Source organism: Toxorhynchites rutilus, chromosome 3 (assembly GCF_029784135.1).
Source record: "Toxorhynchites rutilus septentrionalis strain SRP chromosome 3, ASM2978413v1, whole genome shotgun sequence".
Taxonomy (NCBI): Eukaryota; Metazoa; Arthropoda; class Insecta; order Diptera; family Culicidae; genus Toxorhynchites; species Toxorhynchites rutilus.
The window spans coordinates 210,930,619-210,953,221 of record NC_073746.1 but is presented as its reverse complement, the minus strand read 5'-3'; the positions used below and the strand labels follow the sequence as shown (position 1 = coordinate 210,953,221).

Genomic DNA, 22,603 nt, shown 5'->3' with positions numbered 1-22,603 from the left:
TATAGGAGGTTGTGTCCAAGATACGACCGCATTGTTGACGTAGAACTACGCTATTTTTTTTAAAAGTCGCTTGTTTATACATTCGGATATTATTATACAATGCTGTGAAGTTTTAGAAACAACTGCTTAGTAGAATAATCTCTGAAATGGTTTGAAATGGTTGACGATAATTGATTGATGATTCATTCTTGCCCTCGCAAAACAATACACTAGCTGATCGCATGTCGCAATTTATTTCATGTCAATGCATTGAAAATTTACCTCGAACGCTATTCCGGTGGCCTTTTTCGCAATTGTCATAAACTCGGCTACAGTCGATTATATACATGTTGCACCAGCACCATTATTCCACATCTCATAACTACATCAATATATCTTTGGCACCGCATGGAAACAACAACAATGACAACACTTGCAAGTATCAAATATCATGTTATAGAATTAATGAAAAATGTTTATATATACTTGTAACAATACAGATAGAAATTTGGCTCCTTCAAACTTATGTAACTGAGCCTGTAAAAATAAACGATTTATTAAAAAAAAAATACATGTTACATGTTATTTAGTATCGCCTCAAAGGAATCGCACCTCTAAGCATCGTTCGTACAACGTAAACCAAGCTGCAAAGAATCGTTCGCCATAGCGTGCATACAGAGCCCTACGTTGGTGGCTTGAAACTACTAGGAATATAAACACTTCTCATAATTTTGCACTATTCTCAAAAGAAATGCTTCTGTTAATATTACTGGCCTCGAAAAAAAAGTTGTGTTACTTCCTCATGCTCGAGAAAAGCGCAGCTGTCACACTTAGTGAAGAAAGTTCTGCTACTGGCAAGCGAAACGTAATCAGATACAAAATTCCAGAACGACATTTACTTTCTTGGTGAATAAACAAGCGAAATAAACTCTTTTTGTTAATATCAACAACCTCGAAAACAGTAGCAATGCTTCATTATGATCAATATTAGCGCAAATGCAATCCTAGTTGAAGGCAGTTTGGTACGCGAACCCAAATAACTTATAACATTCCAGTAAGACATTCAAGATACTTGGTATTCCCCAAATTATTTTTTGGCGCACAATATTAACGCCTGCTTCGCCATAACGTCAGTTTAATGAATTGATGCATTCTCAAAGGCACCAACGAAGCCCTTATGATGACGGAAAACAGACAATGTTAACTGCTTGGAAAAAACTGCATTATGCCACACAGTTTGTACTCTGCTGTAGCAACCATCGATGCGAATTCGCTGTTGAGTTTTTCAAAAGCGACCGCCTTCACCACCTGCGGGGGTAGCTTGATTTTGGTTGCTGCCTGGGTAACATCGTTTACATTTTCGACCGACGCGCCGAAATCGCCTACTTCGCTGTTGTTCGATGCGGTGTCACACTCACGAAGGCTCGGTTCAGTGCGAGCGCTTTTTACTGCATCAACATCGCATGCAACTTTGGATGACGCTATCCTCGAAATGTTATTGCCCCTGGCAATGCGTTCGTTTTTTGCAGGGCTCGAGCCTGCCTTCCTCTTCTTCTTGCTCATCACACACTACGTGAAGCGTCCAATTTATGACGCGGAAAGAAAACACACGATACGAATAACACGAAAAACGAACAGAAAAACCAAACGACGATATCCAAGTTGGATTACCACTGGTGGGGTCCAATCTTAGATCGAAGCAAAAGCAAAGTGAACTGGATTGCTCAACAGTCCGATGCCGAATGAAAGTTTGCCTCAGCGAGATCCACTGTTTATACTCTTGGCAAGTATTCCCCTTCATTCTTCTACTTTTCCTTTGTTCACGGAGACTTTAAATCCTACGATTTCCCCTCCGTTGGTCGTCGATAGGTTGCTCGTTATTGACAGCTCTGTTCGGGATAGCACACAAATGGACAGAACAAATGTATGGGAAAATGGAAACGCTTAAAGTTTTCATGAATTTTAAAGATTTAAAAACCAGGGGATTCTAATGTATAGCATATTAAACAAATCTTACGGAATTTCCGATTCGTTTAGTATGTAATTCGACAAAATCCGTTCGCGGCAAAAATAGTTATTAACGTTAACTTTATTTCATAAAAACGTCACCTGTTTTCTGATTTGGCACCCTTAATGAAAGACGTAGTTCTACGTCAAAAAATTTATGGCAAATGTCTTAAAATTGCATGACACGTTGAGATTTACAGTATTGCATTTCGTTTTGTGATTTTTCAATAAAGTGCAATTAACAGGAAAGTTTCTGAAGATTATTCTTCTTTATTTATTTATTTCGTCAAACTATAGTAGACCATAAATTACATACTTCTCATCAGTAGAATATTTTCGTAGCCAATATTATTTGCATAAAACCTTGTGCCTCCAACCTAACGCTCTCGTTTTCCCCCCAAAATCCTCAGAAAATTCATTTATTCATTCGTTCAGAATGGATTAAGATTCAACTTCAAACAAATGATCGCTAAATCAACGATAGTCCTACGTCAACCTTGCGGTTATACCACAGATATAACCCACTTCCTGTTTTTAACATGAAAACATGGAATTCACAGATTCGCAAAAATGATTAATGATGATTAATCGGAAAAAAGTCACCAATAAGCTTCTTTTTTGCTTTTTTATTGTATCGAATATTACGTTAGAATGTATCGATTAAAAAAAAAATCTTTAGGGAAAGTAGTTGAAGATAGTTGAATTTTTGTTCTCGTGAGAACAATACACGAGCTATCCATATGTCGAAATTTGTGTCCTTATTACCAATGCACGTAATGCATCTCATCTTCTAAACACACACACTGCAGCCACAGGCGATTCTGTCTTTGTACCATTGACACTGCATACAATCAAAGAGTTTGCGTTTGATTCAATCATATATAAACACCCTCCACCCAACGATATGAAAACCGGCGCTGTACATCCTATTTTTTTCATCGATCCGCTACTGTTGTCCGGTCGTTAGCCAGATGACTGTCAAATCGTGAATTATGCGATTATAGTTTCTTTCACCCGCACCATTATTTCACATTTCTTAACTACCTAAATCTACCCTTGACAACGTATAAAAACAAAATTAACGTATGCGTGTGATGCAAAAACACAAAAGCACTCTTCACCAGACGGCATGCAAATCGATGTGGTGCCTCAACCGAACAAAACTACTCAACAGTGTGTGTTGGATTGATAGCACGAGAACGGTTCCTCGGCGGGAACGTGTCTTTGGATACTTGAAGTTGCAAGTCCACACCAGTGTTGCCACACGCACAAGTTTATCTGGAAAGGTACAGAATATTTCGTTATTTTTGGTACAGATTCTATACGGTAAAGATTACAGATTTTCGTCAAAAAATACAGATTGGTATAGATTGTTTCCGCATGTGAAATTTCTCTCGAAAGTTTTATTGGATGATATTACGCAATCTAAATTTAGAAAGACTAGGTATAAGTATCATCGAACACACGAGTGATTCGAGGCTAGCAAACGTTAATGTACATGGTAGTAAGTAAATCTAGATATAAAGTATGCAAGTAAATATAATATTTTCTAGTAAACAAATGAGTATTTGTTCATATTTCATGATTTTTCTCTACAATGAATAATTTCAATAGTACAGATTTTTGGTACAGATTTTTCGAAGAAAAAGTACAGATGAGAAAGATTTTTTTCCCTTCTGGTACAGATTAAAATGTGGCAACTCCTCCTGATTGGTAAACAAAGAAATAAAACACGTTGCGACAGAAGCGAGAGGAATGAGAGGAAAATTGAAACTCGTTTATTACTGCTGCTGACGATGCTGTTACTGCTGGAGCATCCTTCGTAGCGGAGTATCTAATTTTATACTTACTGGCTGATAGGAAAATTCCTTCAGGGATGAACCTAGTGACACAATGTTTTGCTTCTCTTCAGGGAATTTATATTTGATATCAACATTTGGGAAGACTGTTATCTGCTCGCTAGCTGGTGCGAGACTGCGGTTGACTAGAGTGAGACCAATATTTATGTGCTGGCTTCGTTTTCTTATTTATTTTATCCCGTTCGATGGAATTATATGCATGGTTACGATTGTTATCGTAGTGGTATTGATGTGTTCAAATTGTATTTCGCTACAATTCTTCTGGTCGGTACAATTTTTGGAGTACAAATTCAAAACCTGGGATTTAGCGGGTTTAGAGACTACTTGACATTTGTACAATTATTCAATTGATTATCTGAAAAAAACCCTTATTGTGATAGATGTCAATATTTTTATATTGGCTGTGCAATGATTGATTATGTCACTATCAGGGCCCGAAATTTTCGAAGGTGAAACATGAAGACCGACTCTACTCTCAGTAACATCGCTTCGACAAGAACTGCTTAGGCAGTCGCCGTCAACAAAAAGTGAATTGACTAGCGTGGACTAGCGAGGATGACTGATGAACTAGTTCAGTCAGTGGTTATTCTAATTGACTCGACTGATGAGTACATATCTTCATTCAACTGACTTCAATCCACATTTCTACCCCCCTAGGAACGAAATTGTTACCTGCGTACGCAATCTTATTTTTACGTCCATATAAAGAGGAACGAAAACTTTATTTCTAATGCAAAAAAGTAGTTACCCCATTAATGGACGGTTTATTATCTACTCATCGTGAACTCAAACCGACGAACCTAGACAGCTATCAGGTATGCTATAAAGGTCCTCGCGTTAGCATTAGTATGCAGCGTGCAAAATAGCGCACTGCACACTGCACGCTATTTTATGCGTGTGAGTAATTTTCGTATACGATACAAAAAAATCTAGCTCGCCTGTAGCGTTTGTCAAACCACGTTGAACTCAAACTTCGATGTATGCAAACGTGATACATGGGAGAGAGAGGAATGAATTTGTTTTGGGGGAAGTCACTTAAAAATGCAATGAAGACAAATTGACTGGGAAGAATGAAATGATAGGTAGAGAGAGATAGCGACTAAACGCCCGACTGACTGTTTAGTCATTTTGGCGCAGAAACTGCGTGAAGAAGCCAAAAGTCATTTTCAACTGAAGACGGATATAGTCAGTCAGATAGTCAGCTGACTATACTCAGTTGACTATGACTATGCAGAGCCCTGGTCACTACTATAAAATGTATAAAATGTGTTTCGAAATTGTGCACTGTGTACTGATTTTCATTTTGTAAATTTTATTTTGCTTTACTGGTCCGTTACCTTTTCCTTTAGGAGGATCCAAGTTACCTGTTAACTATTATTCCACTATTTCCACATTTCTACACTATTTTTACAAGTACCTCGAGAAAAATTTATACTACTACAGTGCAGACTGGCTTAAAAACAAAATTTGCCTCCTCTCCCTATCGGGACATCCAAAAGGCCGACTCGCGATTGCAAACGTGAATATGTATACCGGCCGCTCCTCGTTCTGTTAGTCGTTTTCTAATTTTGTAAACAAACATTCGCCGTGGTAAATAAAAATCTTTCGCACCGTGAAAAGAAGCTAAAAATGAATCTTTGTGGGACCAGCGTCGCATACGGACAGAATAGTGTAGTATGGGATGAGCTTGAGATCAATAAATTGGCGAGCCAACAAACAACCAGTGGTGGTGGTGAAATGAAAGTGTCTAAAAATAAGTAATTTTTAGTTTTGGCCCCCCAACGCAGTTGCTAGAGTTTTCTGTTTTTGTAGAACTGTGGCGTGGTATTAGCTGAGTAAACAACAACATACCGTGAGCAAATGAACGAATTAGTATACCAACCATGTGAATTATCACTTCGATGTAAAGTGTTTTGCTACGTGCTATTGTTCGGAGACGACAATGTTTCGGCGCTTTTCGTTATTTGATGCACCGCAATCGGCAGCGGCGACAAATGTTGCAATATCAAACCAGCAAATTATACCTTCGTTTGTGCACCCCGAAAGAGTGAATAGTGGTTGTAGTGCTGCAGATTTACCCAGTGTGCCAGAATTGCGACCACTCACCAGAACAAGTCCGATTGCAATACGGAACAACCGATGTGTTGAGGACGAAATTCGGCCCATCCCTAGCTATCCATCTCCAAACAGACCTCCGGTGTTTGTCAAACGACACTCAACTGGTTCCGCGCCAAATCCTGCCTTCATTCAGCAGCAGCTTCAGGCTGCTCAAATTTATCGAAGTTCAAACCGAAACAATTGTGTGGTTGCTGCTTCCCCTCAGAACGGCACAAATACGGCACGGGAGCGCTACAAAACATCCCGATCGATAAGCACTCCCGAATCACCATCTGTGCCACATCCGCTGTCTAACTCACTTCCCATTGCCTACCACTCGAGGCACTATTTGGGGGCGAAAGGTTCGCCAACTTGGTACGCCAGATTCAGCCACTCGTTGCGGAGAAACATCTTTCGCCGATCCGTTAGCTCAATCAACAACAACAATGTAATGCTCGAATTAGCTTTTGTTACTGAACTGAAGTTACTGGATGTGATAATTAATCTATGTTTGTTTTTTTCTTTTAGTTGCCTGTTGCGGATCCCTTCCTGGAGAAAGTTAGTTTATCCGATCTAGGTAAGTGCCTTGGAATGGAACAAACATTACTTGTAGCTATTTTGATCTCTAGGAGAGCTTTCTGCATCACTTACTATCGTCTATCTAAAGCACCTAATTTGTCAACAAATGTTTTGGTTTTGCGATTTTCAGAAGTACACAATATTCGATGAATTATAGAATTTACACTTCTGAACGAATCTGAGAACCTGTTCACGAACTGAAACGTATTGACCGAAAAAAATTAAACATAAAGTTGAAAAGTAGAATATCTCCAAACCTCCTTTTTTAAAAAATGTAAATTTTTGATACAATAAAGCCAATATTGTATAAGTCATAATTGATTTTTATGGCTTTTTAAAATTTTCACGTTTTTTACAAAAAATTCTAACTCAAAATCTATAAAGCTACAAAATTCTCGTCAAAGAATGAAATGTAAGAAAATGGTTTAAATTTTAAGAAAAAAAAATTTTTGGGTAATTTTACCCAAAAAAAAATTTCGAAACTCGAAATTTATTTTTCTTAAAAACTTTTGTTTAAATACTGAAGAAAAAATATGAATAGTCCTTACAATTTTCAACAAGTCGGAAGTTGGGCATTTTTACAGGGAAAAGTTTTTTATGAAAATTTGAACAATTTTCTACATTTTATCCTTTGACTAGAATTCTGTAGGTATTATAGTTTTTGAGTTAGAAACATTTTTGTAAAAACGTGGAAATTTGAAAATGCAATGGAAAATATTTTTCATTTGCTCTGGATTAAATTTCTACCAGTTGTTGGAGACAATATGGACTTTATTGTGTAAAAACTTGAGATTTTTTGAAAATGTGATTTTTCTGGTCAAAAAAGGTTGGTTTTGCGGTTCTGGAAAAATACGCCTTGTAAAGAAACAACAAGGCGTATTTTTTCCAGAACCGCAAAATTATAATCTATAACTTTGCCTAAGACACCATTTCGATTAAATAACCATTTTCGGCGTTATTATTTTTGTTTCTGAAATGAAACCTTTTTTGTTAAATCAAAAATATGAAATTAAAAAATTCTTCGAAAATTCGTGTTGATTGGTGGAATGTCTTTTTTCGAATTCGATTGCATTCAATACTTTTTTATTTGTGTACATACTCCTAGGAACATAACTTTGCTGGATTTAATTAGATGAACTTCAAATACTCAATAACGATTTTGACATGTAAGTCATTGGAACAATCGATGTTCTTCAAACAAAAAGTTATCTATATTCTGCCTACTCTTCAAGCGGTATATGTAGAAATTCAGTTCAAACCACAAAAGAATTGCCGTTTTGTCTCAAATTCCGAACACATAAGCTTTGGGGAGCATTAAACAGTGTCCCATTACTCTAAATAGTACTGTTTCGCGAAATTAATTTGGATTTGGGTTTTTGGACACAGTAGCCTTTTTTCACTTGCCTACGGTAAAATTGATTTACAAAACCATATTCGTGGTAAAGAACTAAAAATGAGTTCAATTACATTTGTCTCAAGTTCCGAACACCATTTTTGTCACTGACTCAAATTCAGAACATTTTTATCTCAAATTGCGAACACTATTTAAATACTGATTTAAATGAAGATTTCTGCGTGAAAGGTAATTTGTTCCATCTTACGATTATGACTTTTAGAAATTTCATCACAAAATTTATCACATTCCAAATCACAGTTCTGTTCGGCAATCATAATAGCGTTCATCGTTTCACCCATCACAGCTTCCTTTAGTAGGTACCGAATCAGAAAATATGTCATGTTTCCTATGAAATAGTTTTAAATTCAATAACCTTTTTTTGTTGGGAACCAGTCGAATTGATATTTTCTATGAAGTGTTTGATAGTTTATACATTATGATTCCCTAAATCTAATGTAAATGGTAAAAAATCCCTAAATTCCCTAAAGTAAATCAATTTAAATCAACAATATTTTTCTGTGAATTTCTGTGCTTACTTACCCATACTTTCTATTCTGAGGAATGGGTGTAGCCGGTATAATTTTTATATATCACTGCAAAAAAAGCCATGCGTAAATCGCTCGTTAGAAATGTAAATGCAGCGTTCGTTCGTACGAACACTGTGGAGGGATGCGATATTGCAAATTAACCCCGTTTGTTTATAACTTATTGGGTATAGATAAGCATTTCACGATTTCATTCAAGAACAGAATATGATTGAGAAGTGATTCAGATGCAACTTCAAACAAATGGTTATTATTCCAACGTTGGTCCTGCGTCCACCTTGCGGTTACATCACAGATATAAATCACTCTTTTTTTAAATTTCGCTGAAGCTGTGATTATATAGTAGGCATTGATTGTCAGGGTAAGTTCATTGCTTCACCAGAGCAAGCGCGTCGCGCATCGATCATGCACGTTCGTAACGAAAATCCCGGACGAGAGTTAGCGAAACTTTTGAAATCTCCGACATCCATGTTTTGAATTTTAATTAAAAAAAATATGTGAGTGTAGTGGGGTTTTTGAAACGAAACTGGAAGCTACCGTCGGGGGATGCGGCGAAATAGGCAGTTGTTTCGCAATTTTACGTCCAAAAATTAACTTTACGAAGGGAAAACAAAATATGTTTACGTTATGGACAACGAAACGTATTTCCTGTTGGTTGTCGATCAAACTCCTAAACAAGAATTTTGTACCACGGTTGACCAGAAGAGTGCCGAAAATAAATAAAACCAAGAAGAAGTCGAAATTCCCACAAATGTTCTATGCATGACAGGCAATCTTTAGTTGTGGACTGAAATACGAAACTTTCGTTAACACTCCTATACTCGCGCATTGGTCTATCAGACCGAGAAATCAATATTTCGTTCATTTCTCAGAAAATATCAACACTACGACTTTTCGATTCTCTCTAGCTTCGTTATTCGTCGTTCGTCATCGTTTAGCGTATCGCATGAGTTGGTACAAAGGGGACGTGTGCCACTTTTTTAACACTTTCGGTCTGACACACCGATGCGAGTATAGGAGTAACTTTTTTGGACAAGTGCCTTTTTTCATATTTTAGAATGTTGTTGAATGAAATGTATAAATTAATGTTAGTGGCGTGGAACATTTATTGAATATAATGCATAAGATCATTACCGGACTATTCTTATTTGATTTCAGTCCCTTTTATAACTGAAGGGAAGGGAAGGTATTGAATTAGAGAGACTTTAAACTCTGAGAGTTCATTCGTCTCTTTTTATAACTGAATTGAACGGTTCCATATATTAGGCTGTCAAAAAAGTCCTGCGGTATTTCCGCGAGGTGTCGTTGTAAGCGTGTAGTTCTAGTTGTATTAATTGTATCGAGTCATACTATAGCTTGTTGGAAAGGCATTTATGCGCGCTATAATATAGTCTTTGACAGTGTTTTGTTTGGTTAAGTCGTTCGTGAGTTATAGTGTCGAAAATATGGAGCAAAATAAAGAGAAAATCCGACATATTTTACAGTACTACTATGACAAAGGCAAAATGCATCTCAAGCTGCCAATAAAATTTGTGCAGTTTATGGACCCGATACAGTTTCCATTTCCACCGCACAACGATGGTTTCAACGTTTTCGTTCTGGTGTAGAGGTCGTCGAAGATGCGCCACGCTCCGGAAGGCCTGTCGTCGAAAATTGCGACAAAATCGCTGAATTAACCGAGAAAGACCGGCATAGTAGCAGCCGTAGCATCGGCCAAGAGCTGGGGATAAGTCATCAAACCGTTATTAACCATTTGAAGAAGCTTGGATTCACAAAGAAGCTCGATGTATGGGTGCCACACACGTTGATGCAAAAAACATCTTTGATTGTATCGACGCAGGTGAATCGCTATATATATATATGGCATGATAATATGCCATGCCGCTGCGTTAGGTGGTCGTTATTGACGGTACGGGTAAGAAAGCATTAAAAAACACAAACCCAGAGTATGGGAATACGAGAATGCTGACAATTTTCATCAATTTCAAATAAACAAATAGTATAGGAATCTTACAGATAATTGAAATCCGTTCGCAGCAAAAAGAGTTGTAATTGTTAAAACTATTACATCGCGACAAGCCTTTCGATTTTGTATTCTTCAACATATACATAATTTGAACCACCTTCATTTTCTCGGTCTAAGACCCTTTCCAGGGTCCACTGGGACGCTTCTACGGCGATTGAAATGTCTTTTTGTGCCATTTGAGAGTGGGACATATCACGAATACGCTTCCACTACGCCATGGTGCAACTGTCAAACTAATGAAATCGGTCTCTTTTACTCGCTGCCTCTTATGATATGAATTATAGCCCTTTCCTTCCGAGAATTATTCAAATACATATGTACATAGCATGCGCAGATTAATCTCTGACCAATACTTTTCGATGGTATTTTAACATGTGTGTATTAAATGCCCAAAACTGAACAAGTATGTAATTCCAATTCATCATCAAAATGTAAATGTATATTGACACGTTGAGCTCCACGTCAGTCGGTCGATCAAAAGAATGGACCAGATCCTTCCATCCGTCATGCTTCTATCTGTTCAATTATCCTGCGAAGCGTCCTAGCGTCAGCATCACGAATCAGTCACTATGGTCCAATCGATTCATAACGATGCATTCATATAACAGCTGTGGATCAGTTGATTCTTCTCACAGATACATTTATAAAGTTTAATTTTATAAAATAATGCAAACGTCATTTTATAAAATCGTACACACAAACACGGAGCAGCGATTTGTTTATTTTCAACGAATGCGCGCGACAATCTTCTTCAACTCGATGAGAATCACGATCGTGCAACATTCGACGATTGTCACGATTCATGAAAAAGTCGCGTACGGAGAAAAGTCTGTCGGAGGGAGGCGGGGAAGGTGCGAAGGGATTGTGGGGATGAGTGAGGCGCGGATCGTTTTTCTCGTCTCCACGAGCTGTCAGCTGAAAAACTGGCTAACTCGCTAGAGTTTATCCTCAGTTTGATTTCGACTTTCGCGCGGAATGAAAATCATCGCCTCGGGAAAATATTCGCGGGCTATTTTTTGCTAACACAGTGACTTTAAAACCTCGATTTAAAGCGAACAGAAAAAAGGAACAGTGATCTACACGTGTTGACTATCGCCCACCCACTCTCCCACATTGTTATTTTTTCTTGTAAATATATATGGACTAATGGAACGTTGCACGAATTATGAAGAAAGCTCTGCATTTTGATGAGGCTAACATATCGTATTGTAGAAAACTGTGAAACTGTGTAGCGGTGTTGGTGATAGTTTTGCTCTTCCTGCCTCAGGATATTTGAAATTTGTTGTGGAAAAGTGGTTGATTGGCTTTATTAAACGGATTTAAGCGCTTTATAAGAACACGACAAGGGCGCCTAAATTAGCTCTCCACGACGATTTAATTTACAATTGCTAGGTGTTGTTTGATTATGATCGGCACTACCTTTCCCAACTATTTATAAGTTGTAACTAGATTGCACCGTTTTCTATTTGGCTCCTACCATTGGTAAACAATCTCACACACATGTTCCGTCGATCAGACAAGTTGCGATGTAACTCATTGTAGTTCAAGGTCAAGGGACGCTCAGGTGAGTGATGCTGGCGAAATTGCGTGATGCCAAGAGGAGTACCGATCAAAAGCGAGCGAGAGATGTCAAGTAAACGTGATGCTGTACACGACAAATCAGACTCGAGACGCCATACTGAACAGATGTTATTACTTAGTCGTACGCCTTGATGAGAGGTTTTCCGGGGTGACGACGACGTGAACTGCATAGTTTTGCGGAAAAGGCCGCGGAACTATCGTCGCGGCTAATTTTAGATATCGTGTCGTGCCCTGCAGTGTGTTGTGATGTGAGAATGTTCACATTGCTGCGATCAGTCTAACTATTCAGGGGCTGGTGCTTTTATCGAGTAACGATATGTTTGTAGGATACTGATTCTGTTTACGTCAATCTTTAGAGCGTGTTTGCGATTTGTTCGATATTATTTTGACCGTAGTTTCTTTTGGAAGCTGCAAAAGACGATTATTTCATACATACCGTATGCGTGATAATGTTTGCGGCAATGAGCAATGCCAAAATAAAACAAAAATCTCCAAAATTTCGGTTCCGTTTTTTTATATATTCAATAGGGGAATGTTTCTGAGAGTCTTAAACTATGTTAATCAATGGAGAGAACTAGTATAGCCATCGGTTCTGCAATTTGATACGGGATCGGCGGTAAACAAACTCTCGTCGGTGAACAGGATTACCGATTTTTTTTCCGAAACTTCTTTTTTTCCAAATATTCCTTTTGATGGCAGCAGTAACCCTCGGAATCTGAGTTGACCTGGTACGACCCGTGGCCACCTTCCTTTTCTCGGTCTAAGACCCTTTCCAGGGTCCACTGGGCCGCTTCTACGGCGATTGAAATGTCTTTTTGTGACATTTGCGAGTGGGACATATCACGAATACGCTTCCACTTCGCCTTGGTGCAACTGTCAAACTAATGAAATCGGCCTCTTTTACTCGCAGCCTATCATGATATGAATTATAGCTTACGTTCATGCAAAGAGAACCGAAGCATTGTATGCACAGATGAAAACGAAATCCTGCTTACTGCTTCACTCGACTTCTTGAAAAATTGTGCTTGATAAGAAGTGTGTTCTCAATGTGAGATGGTTTTAGATTTTTATAAAAATACACTTGTGTCAAAAACTTCAATGCTCCAAGCACTTTCTGATAAACTCTTTTTTGATAACCTTGAGCTCTGTCGATTTCTGTCTTTATCACCTCAATCGTTCAGCTTTAGGAACAGGAAAAGTCACATGAGTGCCAAATCCTGTGAATATGGCGGCAGAAACATGGTGTTGCTTTTGTCCGAAAAATCTCTCACAAATAGCGCAAGTAATACCGAGCGTTTTTTTCTCGTATTACTTCTCATCACAAAAAAACGCATAACTTCGAGGTACAGGATCTTTCAGATTAAACACTCACGCAACACATTTTAACTTCTACAAAAGTGAACCGATTTTTATTTTTAAAAAACGAAAATAAAAGCTTATTTTGAGACATTTTCTATATGACCCTCATTTTTTTCGATAATGCGTTTGAAACGGTGAAAAAAAAATTCTTCAAGCACTACTCTTACATTACGACTTCGATGCTGTTGAAAATCCGAGTTATTTCTTCTTTAAGTTCCTCCAAATTCTGTGGCTTATTAACATAGCAACGGTCTTTCAGAAGAAGTAATCGACGACGAGAAATGTTGAAATTCTTACCATAAGAGGACCAAGTTTCATTAAGGCTACGGTTCTTGAAAATACACGTTCTTGTAAATTGTACATATTGACACTAAAAACCATCCGATCAGACTGAACGAGTATCCGAATATTATCGTCCCGAATTGGGACTGCATTCCCCATCGACGGAGCGAAAAAAAATTATAAGGAGCTATTCGATTTTTTTGCGTGAGCGTTCAATCTAAAAGACCCTGTGATACTCCTTATTGACCTTACGATCTACTGGTAAGAACTCCAGATGTACGATACCACTCTAATCTAAGGAGACAGAAAGCATCATCTTGACATTCAATCTAATTTAGCATACTTTTTTCGATTTTAATTCTGCTGGGCTCTTCTATTGGAAAAAATGGCCTTCGACATCATAACCATATAACAATGGTTAGACACCTGGTTATGAATTCTGAACAATGGTTCGGGGAAAAGAAACGGCGATGAACAAATAACGAGCATAGCACAAAAGAGTGCAGCGACTGATTAGACGGGCAAAACTAGACAGTTTCAATCAATAATAGACGTCACTTACAATTTAATGATCGTTCGTTAACTGGGCCTCAACAGTTAACGAACGATCACTGTATTGTAATGCCCATACCCACCACCAAGACACCAAGTCGGCCAGAACAACTATTCTGTAAAAGAGTACCGGCCAAGTTCCTCGACCTCCTGCACTCCCAAGACCTTGGGGAGGTTAGCAAACCAACGACTTGTCACATTTCTGCCCGACGGTAATCTACCTCATTTCACCGAATACACCTTGAAACGGGCTTCCATTTTGAATCTGATCTACCTCAATGTTCTGTCATAGCCGTCACACCTTCTTCCTTATAGCGATGGTTATCTTTTCCAGTGTACTACCCAGAGCAGTGTGACGTGAATATCTGGTAATTGGACACGATTTGATAGAGCACTCAATTGCTATACTAGTATGTTTAAGTTTCCCGTCAGTTGGTGGGCTCCCTGCTGTTGAAGTTCAGTATATAAAAAATATAGATGATGATGACCCACCTCATACCCCTACAAAGGTTTGAACTGGCCGATTTATCTAATAGATAATATTTATATTTAACCAAATTAAGATATCAGTATTATAAAACAAAACAGCGAACTGGCTCTGTTGCAGGCATGAATTTCTATTAATCGAACATCATAGATAGGCAAAAACTTTAAAAGAAAAACAATGGTCCTATCCTTATCGACATTATCATAATGATAATCCCAACTTCAGACCCAAAGTTTTTTTAAGGCATGTCAAGAAAATTTCCAACCCGGGAAGATCCTTGACAGATTGGGAATCGAACCCAATATCTAAAAGTGTCTACTTAGAACATGATAGAGATCTGCCACATTCACAAATACTCGATATAACCATCTTATGATAAGATAGTTTACGACAATTCTGAATGAGCTATCCCCATTCCAGTTTCCACTTCAGAGCCACATAAAAATTTAATTATGTATCAGTGTTCTGCCAGTGTTCCATTAACATAGTCCAGGCCGACCAAACGCGCGCGAGGCTCAAACTCTCGTAGACAACGCTTATTACTTTTTTTTACAATATACATAAACAAAACAAAAAAAAATCATCATCAGTACGAACATGGTAGTTTAACCTGTAAATAAATTTTATTAATTTTTATCAATTGAAAACATAAATGAATGATTTAGGAAAAAAAATTATAAAACCTGTTTACAAAACAGATTTTACGTGTGAAACACACATTTTCTTGAACTCTGCCGCACGTTTAATTTCTCTGGGCATCGAATTGAAGAAATTTATACCTTTATATAACAACGAGTTCTGCGACCTACATAAACATAAACATAAAGTTGGGTGTTCTTGCATCATTCGCGTTTCTTGTATTGTATCTATGAACATCACTTCCTCTTTCAGTAGGCTACACGACGACAGCAACTTAGCAAATTAACTTCGCTGGAATGCCTCTTTTATACGTCATCAGGCCTCCAGTAGCGTCGTGCTTGTTTCGGATCCGAGGCTTTACCATGGAGGTTCACGCCTTTCAGGGATATGTTGGAGCAGTTCGGCTTTTCGCCTTATACGGTATCCCAAATGTTGAACGGTCGCCACAGCAGAGCAGTAAACTGATAGTTGCAGCTTCACCATATTCTAACATCAATCAAGTGCAGCGGATGAACGTGTTCGTTCATGATCTCTACTGCACTTGTCAACATGCGGGAGTTCTACAACTGCGTGATCCTGGGGCGCGACGAATAATATGTCGTGAGTCTGTGTTAAAATGAAAAATCAGTTCGTGTCGTAGCTCTTGATCAGCCTGTGGATAGTCTTACTCAGGGGGTTCTGGTACTGTAACCTCCACTGATGGATTGCAAACTACTCAGCCGTTAATAAACGCTAATAAACGGTTAATGTGCTGATCATACCTCAACCCCTAACAGGAGAGATATTGCCTCGTCCAATGCGGTTAAGTCGCTGCTCTCCTAGAGCCTGGGATGTCGTTAATTATTAGCTGGAGGATAAAACGGTCCGTTGAGGTTGGTGATAACCCCAAGCGCAAGCGGCGGTGAACGAGGCGCCACGTACATACTTTGCTAATAAACGCATTATCTATACCGACTGGTCCGTCACTGTTGATGCCTAAGTAAATGGGATACGCGATGGTAATGCTAAGACTAGCATTAGAGTTCCCAATGAGTTTAGCATCTTCTAGTGCGAAGCTCTCGCCATCAAGTTGCCATTAGAGAGCGTCGCCGATGCTAATAGCGTCATAGTTTGTTCGGATTCGGCTAGCGTCCTCAAAGCTGTAGAGGGTGGTAAGATCAAACACCCCATCAAAGTAGCTGAGAGGTGGTAACATGACCCTATTTTGGATTCCGGGTCACACCGGGATCCCAGAGAACGAGGAAGCCGATCGGTTTGCTAACGAAGGGCGGCGAGGCTCCATTACCAGTATGGGTGTACCTTGTAAGGACCTCATTAAAGGGCTAATAATTCCATTCTCCTCACTTTGGGAGGCTCCTCCGCATACCGCACTTTTCCGCTATTAAAAATCACCAATCGGTATATAGCGAGCGCGGCTCGGAAATCCACTCAGTTATAATTGAACAGTGATTGGAGCATATTGTCGCTGTTGTGGTGAAGCTAACTTCGTGTATCTTGAAAACGCGGATGAACGGTGTCACCAAGAGCCTGTTTGTGCACCTTAGGCCAGAAGGGAATCCATCAGGAGGAGAGTGATGCCACAAACGGTTCCCCGGGAAGAGATCGGAGCAGCCGCCACACACACATATACACGCGCGGAACTCTTCGTTCGGATGCCATTCAGCATCGAGAGAATTCCGGGAAGATTCAATCGTTGCTGCAAAATAATCTGCCAATTCCCCTGGGAACTGAAAAATACATTCATGCGAAAGAGTTCATCTCAATGTTTACTATCCATTTAACACTGCGACCAAATATTTTTCAATCAAGTGCTATTAACAGGTGGTTATCGAGTTAGTATTAACCACTGGTGGGCTTCGAGTATCAAGGAAAATCTGGAAAGAACTAATCGTTGCTGAAAAATACTCTGTCAGTTCCCCTGGGAATTGAAAAATACATTGATGCGAAAGAGTTTATTTTAATGTATTCTATCCATATAACACTGCAACCAAATACATTTGGTTTTGTGATTTTTCAATCAATCGCAATCAACAGGAAAGCTTCTGAAAATTATTCTTCCCCACCAGTAGAAAATTTTCGTATCCAATATTGTATGCGCGCGCAACGGAAAATGTTTCGCATCGCGAAAATTATATAATTTTCAATCGATTATTGCTCAGTCGCCGAAAGTTTCAAACTCAGAGAGTTTATTCCCCTCTCATTTGCCTTCCAAATTGCCATCGTAAACCACACCATCGCTCGATTCAATCACGCACAAAAAGCATACTTAAGCGATATTCTGGTGGTGAAACGCATTCATTTTTCGTGAGGACATCGACAAGATAACATCGTAATTGAACGAGCTGAACGTACTGGACGAGCTGAACGGCGAGGGATCGAGGGATTCATTACCTGGCCTGATCCGACCTGAAAGACATGCAGGTTGTTTGCAACTGTAAGTGAGGGCAGAAAAGCCGAGCCATCAGAAGGAGAAGAGAAGGTGACCAAGAAAGTATCAGCATCGAAAAACGGTTCCCCGGGAAGACATCGAAGCAGCCGCCACACACACACACATACACGCGCGGATTTTGAATGCCATTCAGCATCGAGAAAATTCCGGAAAGATCGCTGCTAATCGCTGCTGAAAAATAATCTGCCAGTTTCCTGTGAATTGAAAAATACATTCATGCAAAGAGTTTATTTTAATGTTTTCTAACCATATAACACAGCGACCAAATACATTCGATTTTGTAATTTTTCAATCACGTGTAATTAGCAGGAAAGTTTTTGAACATTATTCTTCCCCATCAGTAGGATATTTTCGTATGCACGCGCAACGTAAAATGTTTCGCATCGCGAAAATCATATAATTTTCAATTGATTGCTCAGTCGCTGAATGTTTCAAACTCAGAGAGTGCATTCGCCTCTAGTTTGCCTTCCAAATTGCCATCGTAAACCACACCTTCTATCGATTCAATCACGTACAAAAAGCATACTTAGGCGATACTCTGGTGGTGAAACTCATTCATTTTTCGTGAGGACATCGACAAGACAACATCGTTACTGAACGAGTTGGACGAGCTGAACGGCGAGGGATCGAGGGGTTCATTATCATATTCAGTGCTTTGAGGTTTGAGGCACCCCTAAATCATGTCCGATTGAGCTGAAATTTTTCACAGGTAATTTTTTGGACCAATAAACAAAATGTACATGGTCGGTTCTTTAAATTCGATAGTTTTTTTTTCCATACCTTCATTGCCTTTCAGGCTAAGTCCCAAAAGATCGATTTTCGGCCAAACATTTTTTTTCGAAATGACACCAGATCTCGACGTTTCATGCATTTTTAAGTCATTTGGCATCGAAAAAAAATTTCGATTTTCCAAATTTCCTTTACTCCCCCCTTGGAATATTTTCGAGGTTCTAAAAATCAAAACTTTGAGCGCTTTGGGGCACTCCTAAATCATGTCCGATCGAGCTGAAACTTTGCACAGACCATTTTTTTGGGCCAATAAACAAATGTATATGGTCATATGGTCATATGGTCATACATCCATTGCCACTCTAATCAATACCTTCAAAAATTCACTTTTTCTTACTTACGATTGTGGGTCCAATCGCAGAACTGTTAATTGATTGATCTTCTAATTGACCCTTTACAATTTACAATTTTTTCACCATTTCCACTTTCAAATGGACTAACAACTCTTGCCACGATGTAACTGTAGAACATATGGTAATTGAATTTTCCGAATTTTCCCATTTTCCTTGAGAGGTGGTTGAAATATGTGTAGTATTTTGTGGAACTCAGATACATTTCTCGTACTCAAAAACCTTCACATACCAAATTTGGCTCCATTTGCTTAATTGGTTCTCGAGTTATACAGAAATTTGAATTTCATTTGTACGGCAGCACCACGCTCCCCCCCCCCCTTCCTTAGAGAGAGGAAAGGAGTGTCGAACCACCATTTCTCGCCCCTTAAAACCACCACATGTCAAATTTGGTTCCATTTGCTTGAATAGTCCTAAGGTATACAGCACCCCCTCAGAGAGGGAAGAGGAGTGTTGAAACACCATAGAAACATTTATTACTCCCTAAAACCTCCACATGCCAAATTTGGTTCTTACAACAGCATATGTATGTTTTTTTTGTCATATATTCTACATAGTGGTTGATGTAGTACAAAATTGTTATATATTTTGCAACAAATTATATTTTTCTGTTGACGAATTTCATGCGAACTCGATTGGTCGTTTAAGCAACTTTGCATACTTGAAACCTGAAATAATAGGCTACTTTCAGTAATTTTTTGAAAAAAAATCTAACTCAAAAACTTTAAAACCTACAATATTTTGTTCAAAGGTAGAATATTGTATATATTATCATTAAAAAATAGCAAAACAAAATTATAAAAGGGGGTCTCCGTAGCCACATTAGTTGCGCGTTCGCTTAGTAAGCGATCGATCGTGAGTTCAAAACTCAGGGCCCTCATTGACCATCTTTGTGTTGTTACAGAATAACTACGTCCACGCAATAATCATCAGCGATGGAGATCGATCCACGGTCGAAATAAGATCGATTCATCCATACAACTGCTCTGCTCTGCAAGACACATCGGGCTGCTGTTCTATAAATAACTCAACAATGATCAATCAACTGTCTCCGCTGTCCGGTCTAACTGGATAATGGAAGAACAGAACGAAAACTCTTACGCCTATATGGCAACTGTGTAAATGTGTACCATATGCAATGGTATAGAAGGGAGTACTCTAACGCCGAAAACATGGCAACTGTGTAATGTGCTAATTATAGATATGATAAACATGTGACATGTACACGATTGAAATTCGGCTCTGTTACAGCTAAAATGCTAATGAGCCTAAAATAAACAAAAGGGATAAAAAAAAAATTATAAAAAAACACTTAATATTTTTAAATCAAAATTATTATTGCTCATAAAAGTATGTTTTAAATTCTTAAAAAAAATATGTGAATAGTCCATACAATACCAACAAGTCACCCATACATCGGAAGATGACCACTTCTACAAGGAAAAATGTTTCCAACAACAACTTTAACATATTTACTTTGGAAAAAATATAACTGATTCTAATTTTGTTTAAATTCAAGATTCAAGAATGTATTCGGAATACCTTAGATGATGTTAGAATATGGACTTTGGTCAAATAAGTCAATATTCTATTTCTTATAGCTGCCATACAGTTGAAACACAAATTTCTGCATAACTCGAGAACTAATCAAGCAAATGAAACTATATTTGACATATGGAGGTTTTAGGGGGCAATGAATGTTTCTATAACGGTTCGACACACCTTTTCCCTCTAGTGAAGCAAATGGAGCAAAACTGTGTCAAGTAGAGGTTTTAGGGGGCAAGAAATGTTTTTATCCATTTTGGGTGGGACGAAGTGTGCCGGTTCTGCTGTTTTTCTAAATTCCCTTTCTTGAACAAAATTTTATAGTTTTCGAGTTCAATTATTTTGCCAAAAACTTAAGAAACAAAAGACTCAAAAAAAGTCTAATTTTGCCATCTCAATGGTATTCATCTCCTATAATGTACTATTTCGCTTGACTCAACAGTAACTGGGGTCTAGTCGGATGGCTAGACTCGAAATACAAAATAGAGGAAATATACAAAACACTCTAGCATGGAGATCCCAATCTGCAAGTCCATGCATGAAGTGCATTTATCGAATACGTTCCTATGTACGTCTGAGCTATTCCCTAATTGATTTAAATTAAATCTACAACTGAATTTTCCCTTCACTAATTAGACGTCAATTAACACCATCTGAATAAAAAGTAAAAATACAGCATCTCTTACGAGATGAATTTCACGGTTTATTGTCCATCTGTAACGTTTTGATTTATCTCTGCAAAATTTATGCGCGCATGTGCTATCAATTAAGAACAAATTATTTTTGTCCCCATTCTGATGGCAGGAAGAATAAAATCACCACTTTTAATTTATGCATCCTAAGTGGGGTTTCATCTTATTTATAAAGTGTTTTAACCTTCTACTGTGTGTAGACGTTTCTTTCCCTCCTCGAAATGACTAATAAAGACGGAAAAAGTAATTCCTGTAGTAGATGTAGCAGCTGTTGCAGTAGTGACCATCTCGTCGGCGCCAGCGAAAGTAGATTCTACGATAATAACCGCTTCGGTGACTACCTCAACAATAGTAGTAGCAGCAGCAACAGCAACAGCAACAGCAGTACTCTCACGCTCACCAGTGCCTCTAGCAGTAGTAGTAGTGGATGTAGTTGTTGTCCCCATTGTAATCGCACCACGACGAGTAGCAACAGCAGCAGTAGTAGTAGTGGTTTTCTGAATATTGTCAACATTCAGCGCAAGATCTGAAAGTATTTCACCAATGATTTTGTTGTGTGTTTTATGTACGGCGTCAAAATAGCACAACGATCTATAGTTGTCTACAGGAGCAACGTAATTATGTTTCATACGGCATTCTCATTTACCCATCTCATCGAATCATAAAACTGCTAGAAATTCAATAATTGAGTCACAATATGCTAGGACTCATTTGACCTTACCTGTCTCTAATATCCCCTCGTAGCATTTGAGGCATTTGGCCTATCTTCAAGGTATATTACAATAGAAATCAAAGCTGCTTCATCAACTAAGCAGTGTTACATCACTTTTGAAACTCGCAAATTCAAAAGAGCATTTTAGAAAACTCAAGTTTTCTAATGAATCATTAGGCAAATCACCATGTAGATTAAAATATTATTGTTGAGTATCGTATGGAAATTTTTGTTGTGCTATCTCGAAGGCCTAATTTATGTACTGCACGATTAACCATGATTTGTTTGTTGAAACGTTTCCGAAATACAGCGTCAAAAGTATACGAATTGGAAACGCTATCGTAAAAACTGCTACTAATTAATCGTTCAATTTGCGAAAGACAACTATTACTAGTAAAAACCTTTATGAAATTTATTATCGCTCCTCCCCACAATCTACACCCGAACGCGTTTTCCCCGGATAAAAAAAACCCAACAGTATGTTATGTGAATCCAAACTTTGAGAAAATTAGTAACCGCAGGAACAGACCCAAATATGGCTTGCGAAGTCGCCAGCGTGGTGGTGACCGTGGGCCATGGCCAACGTTGTATTTCTACTCCAACTACGCCGGTCGGCTCGTGCTTGGCGCGGGCGATCACGACTTCTTTAATACCGAAACCTACCCCCTCGAAAGTATC

The 22,603-nt window shown here is 38.5% G+C and overlaps 2 protein-coding genes across 5 annotated transcripts in view; both read left to right on the top strand.

Annotated features, from left to right (window-relative positions):
* The window catches only part of LOC129780523 (uncharacterized), a 190,079-nt gene that overhangs the window by 160,325 nt on the left and 7,151 nt on the right, over positions 1 to 22,603 (top strand). For all 3 annotated transcript variants that reach the window (XM_055788871.1, XM_055788873.1, XM_055788872.1), the window contains exon 8: positions 6,471 to 6,519. In XM_055788871.1, the coding sequence (XP_055644846.1) occupies positions 6,471 to 6,519 (49 nt within the window). The remainder of the gene's footprint in view (positions 1 to 6,470; positions 6,520 to 22,603) is intronic.
* On the top strand, positions 11,397 to 22,542 carry LOC129780534 (uncharacterized protein DDB_G0271670-like). Of its 2 annotated transcripts, none has more exons than XR_008743956.1 (2): positions 11,397 to 11,616; positions 22,404 to 22,542. XR_008743956.1 is itself a non-coding variant. In XM_055788895.1 (2 exons), the coding sequence occupies exon 2, from the start codon at positions 21,435 to 21,437 to the stop codon at positions 21,741 to 21,743; it is 309 nt and encodes a 102-aa protein (XP_055644870.1). In that variant the 5' UTR covers positions 11,397 to 11,616; positions 21,414 to 21,434; the 3' UTR covers positions 21,744 to 22,317. The 2 variants fall into 2 exon arrangements, 1 of the variants encoding a protein (XP_055644870.1); XM_055788895.1 differs by lacking the exon at positions 22,404 to 22,542 and adding an exon at positions 21,414 to 22,317.